Source organism: Cariama cristata, unplaced genomic scaffold (assembly GCF_000690535.1).
Source record: "Cariama cristata isolate BGI_N322 unplaced genomic scaffold, ASM69053v1 scaffold9548, whole genome shotgun sequence".
NCBI lineage: Eukaryota > Metazoa > Chordata > Aves > Cariamiformes > Cariamidae > Cariama > Cariama cristata.
In genome coordinates, this window is record NW_009631629.1 from 43,095 (window position 1) to 52,439 (window position 9,345).

At 41.2% G+C, this 9,345-nt stretch overlaps 1 protein-coding gene across 2 annotated transcripts in view; it reads right to left on the bottom strand.

The window, feature by feature from the left end:
* The window catches only part of NPRL3 (nitrogen permease regulator-like 3 (S. cerevisiae)), a 42,981-nt gene that overhangs the window by 21,845 nt on the left and 11,791 nt on the right, over positions 1 to 9,345 (bottom strand). For both annotated transcript variants that reach the window (XM_009706031.1, XM_009706030.1), the window contains 3 exons: positions 8,482 to 8,556; positions 5,409 to 5,562; positions 4,497 to 4,578 (listed from right to left, as the gene is read on the bottom strand). In XM_009706031.1, the coding sequence (XP_009704333.1) occupies positions 4,497 to 4,578; positions 5,409 to 5,562; positions 8,482 to 8,556 (311 nt within the window). The remainder of the gene's footprint in view (positions 1 to 4,496; positions 4,579 to 5,408; positions 5,563 to 8,481; positions 8,557 to 9,345) is intronic.

The window sequence follows — 9,345 nt, forward strand, 5'->3', positions numbered from 1 at the left end:
AGAAAGCGAAGTTTGGATCCACATTTGCCTTCATTTTTACAGATTTCCCATGAAGTCATCTATTTAGCAAGCTTTTTACAGTGAGCCTCACAATCTCCATGAGCTGGCCCCAAGCTCTTTGGCTGGGAAGCAGCAGATCCAGAAGCCGCCGCCTTTTAGGGGTGGAAGCAGAACAGCAAAAAAAAATCAGCAACAGAAGAGAATACCAAGAAAACAAGTTTTCAAAGTCACATCAGGGAGTCACCTAGCTCCAATTCTACCTTATTCTTCTTAACCAACTAAAATTGTGGAGCAAAGAGTCCAGGAAGATGCAGGACTCTGGGTAAGACGAGAACACTGCATCGGCTGCGTTGCACACCGTGAACCTCGGGAACACAGTTTAAGTCACCCCGATAGGAAACCAGAATTGCATAAAGATTCAAATGTGCAGGAGGTACACCAAGAATTTACAGAAGGCTCTCTTTTGTTCTTTGCTCCTTTCCTAACCAGTCTTCACGTTTTATGGGGATTTTTTTGCAGTGTTATTGCACCCTGAGCTTTTTCACCGAGTTGACAGAACTATCTGCTGTAATTCCAAAAGCTCTTTTCAGAGCTGTATAAGGGTTGTTTGGCCTTACATGCATTACGTTACGTCTAGCTATACTGAATTTCATCTGCTGTTCTATCAGTCACCTGGTATCCAGAGACCTTGCTGCAACTTTTCCTTTCTCCCCACAGACTTCACGAGTTAACTTGACAAAGACAGCTGCATTCCCCATACTGTAACTTGCTATTAAACCCTCAAAGACATTCCATTTTATCCCATCAAAACTTATTTTCAAACTTTATTTTAAAAATCTCTGGTTAGATAATACATGATGAGCGATACTGAGGGATACATGGTGAGGGATTAGGCTACTGAGAGGGGATATCGTAGTCTGAAACTGAGACAGAGAGAAGTAAATAGGAAAAAGCTGTTTAACATCTCTCCATCATGAGACCTATGAGACATTTCATGACACTAGAAGGAGCAAAGTTCAAAAGAAATCGAAAGAAACACAGAAACTAGTTAAGCCATGGATCTCCTTATCAGAGGATGCTGTGGTTGTTAAATATTTACTCTGGCTCACAGGACTGTGGATTAATTCCAGGAAGTGAGATCAGCCGAAGGCTGTTGAATATACAGAAACCACCTCCAGAGCTGCAGGAAGCTGGGGAACATTTTTGGGAATACCACTGTTCTGCTCTGCCCTGAACAGCAACTGTCAGCCACTGCCCCAGAATGGGAACCCAGCAGTTGGCCAGTATCCCACAGAACTGCAGCCTTCTTTTCACAGCTATTGGCAAAACAAAGATAATCCCGACCAATATTTTATAAAAGAGTTATGAATTTTTACATATGCACACCTCATTTTACGTCTATCCTATTTATATCAGAAATTAATAACATCTTTCCTAGTTTGGTGGAGGTGAGCTTGTAGCTTTGGAGTTTGTTTATTTTTGCTAGAGGTTGTGACTACTTAGAGCTTTGAAATTATTTCACATTTCCTCGTAAAGCACACATTGACCATCCTTTGATCAAGTAACTGTAGTTAGTTTATATTTTACAGTACAGCCACACAAATCACATCTGATAATTATTAAATCTCATATAATTATTCTCCCTGAGCTGCTGAGATAGGCCAGATCTACCAGTCAGTTCAAATCCCACTAGGCTTAAAACGTATAAAGGCTCTTTGTGTATTAAAAAGAAGAAACAAACAATCCAATCCTCCCCATACTTTTGCTTTTATTCCAATATAAAGCTAAGAGAAGTTTGCTAAAAACAGACGGGCAGTTAGCTAGTATCAAGCTAACGTATTATCTGCAGTTACAGATAAAACTTGGTGAAAGCTGTCTTAATTCCCTAAATTCAATACTGGCTTCGAAGAAACACCCATTGTAACACTGGTAAATTTGTCAGCACCAGAAGTACTGGCAACTGGACTTTCTATGTCCTAAAGCCATTGCTTTTTGTTCCACATCAATGCTGGAGTTTGGGGACAGGATGAACAAAGACAAATCTATTTTCTGAACTGATCAAAAAGAAACATTCTAGTTTTCTCCATTAGAGTCAAAAAAGGTCCCAGGAACTAGATGTTGGTCGTCTCTAAACTGTCAAGCAAGAGTGTTACAGTCAAGATTCATACACTTGTGGTTTTGTACAAACCAACTTGCTAAGGGACATGTTGGGTCTTGCCTGAAAGCCCTCAGCACCATCTACAGGAAACCAAGGGCTAGACAGCGTCTCCAGAGCAACCCTGGTAATTCAAGAGGGCTTCGACTGGAATTGCAGAAATCAGCAGACACTAGGAAATGCTGGTTTGAGCGAATCTCAAATGGAGAGCTGGGTTCCCATCTGCAATTCAAAGTGCTCTCTCCATTTTACTATGCTGTTCCCCTATGCCAAAGGCTACGCCAGAAATCTCTGTAAATTTAAAATAGCACATAGTCACTGCATGCATTTGAAGACTTACCGTTCTCAGCAGTCTTTTCTCCTCTAAAAGAAACAGATCAAATCTTTCGATCTTTCCTCTTAGGTCATTCTCACTCCTCCACACTCCCTAGGTGGCCCAAATCCTTCTTGAAATGCGGTACTCAAAACTGGATATAATATTTATTACAACAGGGGCTTTACAAGCCTGAGCAGGATTAGTTCCTATCTTACAGACAAGACTTATTTTATGCATTCTTGTCTATTTGCTTTTTCTGCAACCCCATCTCACACTTGTGGCTAACCCTTATTTCATAGGAGACACACAAATTTCCCTCCAGAGCTGCTGCCACACAGGAATTCTTCATCTTGGAGCTGTAGAATAAAAATCCTATTTCTAGACCTCACCAAAAAATAATTTTAATTCTATGCCTGCCTGGCAAGGTCCTGCAGCCCCCCTCAACTGATCTGACTGTAGGTGTAATCAGTATATTCCCTATTCTCTCGCATAAAGTATTAGTGGAAAAACACTGCAGAACCCCACCTTACTACCTAGCCAGCCAACAACACTGTTAACGACTCTTCAGATAGAGCTTTCCAATCAAATGCACAGACATTTTATATTTTTACCAACACCTTATTTCTTACATTTGCTTATGACAATGTCATGCAAAAGTATCAAAATGTAACTTGCACCACTTCTCCCCCACTCACAATGCCTAAATGAGGGAGACGCTGCCTCATTTTACATCTGGGGGACAACACCAATGTGTGTTTCTCCGTGGTCACTTTATTCCCCTATATGTCACGGAAGGGTTGTGCTATCACACTCCATGAGCTTGGGCTCTATGTTCCTCCAGACACTGCTAAATGCCACAAGATGTCACTGTGCCACCAAAATGTTTGGAGACAAGATCAGGGTTTACTCAGTCTCAAAGGCATAGCCCGAGAGGAACAGAAAAAAAGTAAGTAGTAGGTGAAGTTTAATATTAGAATTCCAGGCTACATAAAAAGTGCCTTATTTTAAACTTCAGTACAGGTTTTGTGCGAGTTGTATAGAACAATATACAATACTCCTTCCAAACAAGCTGAAATTCACAGCTCTCGAAAATAACAAAGAACAGGTTATTAGAAGTCTTCTAATGTGCTTTGTAATTATTAAATTATTTAGGCCCTCGGTGCCTTACCTTACAGGGCTTTGCAATTATTCCCTTTGTACCAGGGGAACCACAATCTAGGGAGGCTAAAGGGTTTGTCTAATATCATACGATGTGCTATACAGTCAATCAAGGAACTCCAGAGTAATTCTCCCAAGCCCTGACAGACACCCTAATCAAGGGGCACATCCTCCTCACCAAAATCTTTTGTGCTCCTTTGTCAAGGTCTTTCACCAAGCACGTATCCTGACCAGAGGTGTCTGCTCTGCGTGAGGAGTCAGCACTGACAAGGTGTCAGAGAAGTACCCTGGAGGAGGTCAGTGCTGGCTCCTGCTACCCTACGCTCCTTTGAAATCCTTGCCAGAACTTTTAATCCAGTCAAGAAACAGCATGTTACACTTTCCATTTTGCTGAAAGTCTCACCAGCTATTTCAAATTCACTGTCCAGACATGCACAGTGTAACCAAATGAAGCCAGGGCAGTATCTGACTTGCCCTCAGTGCTAGATGCAGCATCTTTCTCTTAGCCGCAAGTTTAGAGCACTTCTACAGCGATATGATATTCATATTATGACACTTTTAAATTTTACAATTCATTTCTTATGTGCCTCTGTGTTAAGGCAGAAAATAATAATTCTTAAAGCTGTGACAGACATCACCAACTTTTCAGAATCATAACATATCCAAAGGGAGACCAAGGTAATGATTAGGATAGCAATTCTGCAAACATTTCACCTGACAGATAGCCTTCACATTGCTCCACCTGGTCTAAACCCCAAATCCCAACGAGTCAACAGCATGAAGAGGTGGATAATATCCTAAGGAACACGGCCAAGAGGTTTCAGTGAGAAGCAGCATACTATGAGCTAGGAAGAAAATCCCACTTACCTGTCATATGTTTCTTTGAGATCTCTGGCCAGTTTGCACTTGGGTAGGATGTGATGAAAAGGTGACTGTGGCCCTTCTGTGGCTATGGAAAATTTCAAAACAAGAAAGCAAACAACTCATTTCGAAGCAAAGAGAGTTTCCTCTTCCCCCACACGGTATCAACCAGTATCTTGGGGACAAATCCGTTATCTTTTTAATCTACAATTAGCTTTCAAAGCTTTTAGAGTAACTCAAGTTATGTGTTAAAATAATAATGAATTATTGCCAACTTCTCCTAAACCTCAACTCAGTTAAGCACATGTAACTGTGAATTTGACAAGTGATGATTGTAAGTGTTTTTGTTTTTATACACGTTAGTTTTAATTTTTAATGCTTGCAGCAAGATGATGCATCACTGTCAGGTAGAGTTCACCTTAAATAGTGCATATTATTATAGTAAATTGCTCTGACGTACAGCCTATAAAAATGCTCTGTATCTATCTGCTAGACATAGTAACAACATATATGATTAAAGTTTCCACACAAGAAGCCTGGTGACTCAGCACACAGCATTAAAGCAGGGGAAACTTGCTCTAGGTTGGGTGAAGCAGGCTACATAAGAGTTCTTCCATCTCAGCCCGACAGGCAGATCCAAATGTGATGGTTCAGTGCACAGTCTCCGGTTATCAAGCTAAACTAAGCTAGCAAGGAAAGTAAACAAGCTACTTCATTTCTAAAGCTGACATCTCTGCATTGGGACAGTGATCCTAGATGAAGTAAAATGCAGTCAAAACTGTCAGAATGATAAAGAGCATCAAAACTTGTTCATACTGATCCCAGCCACAAAAGAAGTAAGAAGGCACAATCAGCACTTTTCTGAAAAAGTGCTCCTGGACAAACATAGTCCCGCACAAAGCTAAGCTCAGCACTCACTTTCTGACATGGCAGACACCTCATCCTGAATAGCTAAGATCAGCTTGGCCTCCCTGGTCAGGTATTGGCAGCGGCGCTCCTCGTGCTGCAAGACTATGGCGATTCTTCGGGAGAGGTTGTGTAAGCAGTTTATCACGGATGGATCTGCATTGGCCTACAGGCATCACAGAAAAGAAACAGGTCAGTCATTCAGCAATAATCATATATTCAGAACTACAGCGATGGGTAAGTAGTCAAAATAATTCTCTTCAGTAGATATCAGAAGTCAACCTCTTTCGCAACTGGCAAAAAAAAGGAATTTTCTCTAGCAGCAACAAAGCAGAAGCTCAGAGATGTCCAAAGGTAAAGAGAAGACTCGGGGATTTCTAGGTTTGTCTATGTGCATCAAATCAACACAGGAGTATCATACTCCAGGTGCTATCTGGTTTATTTTTTCTGGTTGTTAACGGCCCTTCGGCTAGCAGAGAGACCAAAGAACTCAATTTCATACCGTGAGAAAAGAAAGTGCTGACCTGTTTGAAAAGGCAGAATATCAGGGTGTTCAGGTTAAATTTACTGGGAGTATAAGGACTGCAGTGCCTTTAACATAGCCCATTCACTCCATGTTGCTATACTGGTGTTTGTCTTACATACTGACCAGACAGTAACTAGGTAAGAATTACCAGCACATGATCAACAATTTGATCCCCAACCAGAATTAATTTAGATTTATGCTCCCAAACATCTCATAAATATGGCTTATTACTAACACTGCATTCGCGTCAGTCCCAGAATGAAAGTGCTGGAAAAATCTATCATGTAAGCACAGCTGACAAGGGGGGGGGCACTTGGTGGCTCCAGTCTGAGTAAGCAGCTGCTTTGTGTTTGTTAAGACATTTAAAGGAATTTACAGTTCTAGCAAGCGATAACTTGGCATGTAAACTAGCAAACCATGAGTCATCGTTTTTTGGATTCCACTGTTCTTGCTGAGTCACGACACGTTGGTAACCCTGAAGCTTAAACACAGCAGGATCAGTGCTGATTACAGCATTTGGGACTTTGCCTGCTCTGTCTGCCCACTGCAGATGGACTCTCATCTTTATCTCAGAATGCCTCCACCCACCCACTGGAGTGCACTATACCATGCTAGGAAAAAAACTTCCACTTGCTTCTTGCACAGCACTTTCTAGAAACTTGACAGCTCTCTGTGAACTAAGAGTGTCTCATTTGGCAAATATGATTTAGTGCTGCATTACACACACAATGACATCAGTATCATCACAGTGTCAAAATGCAAAAAAAAAGCAAGTTCTCCTAGGAGAACCACTAGAAATTAGATTCTGGAAAAATGTGGGCTAGATATAGTCTTCATTGCACTTCACCAAGCTCTTGCAATATTCTGAATGAAGGAGCATTGGTTTCACCACTTCTGCTTCCACATGACTTACTGTGCGCGAATGTTTGTCTTTGCATGTGCACTTACACACGCTTACCTACAGTCAAAGCATGGTGCTTTACCAATACACCAAACCAACAAAATTCTTGAAGCTAATGTCTCTTAATGTGTGAAATCTAAAATCAACTCCTGTATTGCAAATTCAGCACTTCTTGACCTAAGAATGTCCCAAAGCACAAGAACACTGGATCTCCAGCAGAACTCAGGGAACGATTTCTTGCTCGATTCAGACTGATTGCTGGGATAATTGTCTGGTGTAAAATCTTGCTCTTCAAATGAGGACAAGCCATCTGGACTGTGGCCATGTCCACTGGAAAGCCAGTGGTAAGAAAATATTAGTACTAAAAGGAAAAAAAAAAAAGTCATTTCACAAGCAGGGAGCTGGAGGCTTCAAATCATGACAGTATATCCAGCCGAGCAAAAAATCAACAATTTCCATAAAGACATCTATTCCAATTCCCTCTTTTATTTTTAAAATGTTTCTTCATATGCGTACATGCCACAAAAATAATATGATGGCTCCACAGATGCAAGCTGTGGGCTGCAAAGAGAAAGCCAGAGCTCAGAAATCAAATAATGCTCAAATGTAATGAAATTTCTAGGTTTTTATATCACCTAATTAGCCAAGTCAGAATACCTTGACATAGATAGCAATATCTAGTCAATAGAGTAGTCCTGAAAAAAAATCCAAGCAAAACCAACTTATTTGCTCCAGGTTCTTGCTGAGCATCAAAATCTATCTATTCTTTACTTGTACCTTCTTCTCATTTAGAATGCTACAGCCACTGCTCCCTAGCACTCTCCCTTTACAATGATCTCATTGCTAAAAGGAGGCAGCTTTCAAACACTGTCTGTTTAATTATAAAAAAAGCCTAGAGGCAATGAGCAAAGGCACATGTCTCTGTATCACACAGCATGAGTAAGGGCTCAAAACAGTGCTGTTCTGAGCCAGAGCAGGTTTCTCAATGACTCTGCACTGAGCAAGCTCTGGTTGACCAAGGCCACGGTGGGGACCTGACTCTTAAGGCTGACCAAGCACGAGCCACTGTCCACGCTGCCTGCTGCCTACGCTTCTGGAGCAGAACCGGCCACCAAGGTCCGACCTGCATGGAGTCACGAGGGCTCAGCAAGGCGTTGGTCTTATCCTGGGCAGGAGGAGAGCAGTCACCTACAGAGAGCGGCATCAGACACACAGGGCAGTCAGATCCAGGCTGCCTTCTCGCACGGCTTAGTTGGATAAGCCTCAATTGCAGGGTCTAGAACAATCACAGCAGATTACCAGCTCACTAGTAACAGAAGACAAGACACATACACAACTTGCAACTGGGTTCATATCGGTTTTGCAAAGTGGTTTCTTGCATGCCTTTACACTCTGGGTATTTAAAACCAAAAAATGGTTAAAACTCTAAAAAATGTCCTGAAGAAAACAACTGTACTTGTTTTCCACTGGGCTGGAAAACTTTCCCACTTGTCAGTGTCATATTCCACATCTTTTAGGTTTGTTGTTTCAAGTTAAAATATCCCAATGAAATCAGGCACTGCATGCTTTACAAGAGATTACCAGAACGCAAGCCTACTGCATTCTCTTATACACCCGAAGCGCATCTCACTGTCAGATGGAATGAAGACAGTCCTTACCCTTAGTGCAAACACCACGTTGAAGAGAATCATAGTGGGCATCTCTCTCTTTGGTGAGGGATCCGTTTTGGATACCTGAAAAATATTTTTTAAAAAGTCCCATAGGCTAGTGTCAGTTGGATCCAGTGACAAATGGAAAAAAGAAAAAAAAAAAAGAAAAAAGAAAAGCCTAACTCCATCAAATAACAAGTTTGCTGAGAAAAGTGAGCAGACAAATCAAATTATACTATCAAATCTGACTTGTAAAAAATTAATAATTAAAAAAAATAATCATAGTTTTAAGTCTCACAGTTACTCTACAACACTGCCCTTTCTGAGCAGCTGTGAACACTTAAATCAAAGCATTTTGGTCGTGACCATGGAAATGAGTGTCAGTTAAGATAGCAGTCTTATTAGGTGTCTTTACTATTGCATTTTAGCACCATTAGGGACCCTAGGTTTAAATTCCTTAGCACAATTATCATATATATTGTTAACTAAAGAGAAGTCCATAGATTTCTCATCCCAGGCCACAGCTATTTTTTGCCTTCTCAAAATCCCCATTTGGATTGCATCATGTTACAAACTTGCTTTTATCAGAAAAACTATGCTCTAAAACTGTAGTAATATAAAATAAAAGGTTTGTTTTTCCCTTCCTGCAGGATTTCAAACACATTCTCCAGCCCCCCTATTCTTTTTGCAGCAGAAAGCTTCATCCCTAATGCAGATAGAGACTTTCTGGTGGGGTGGAACAGTGGAAGCCAAGACAAGCAAGTTGAATTTGCACATCCAAGACTAACAACTCTGAATCGAGCAAGCGTTGCCACAAGATGGAGCACAAAATCCAGAGGACACTCCTGCCACCCCCAAAAGCTTCCTGCTGCA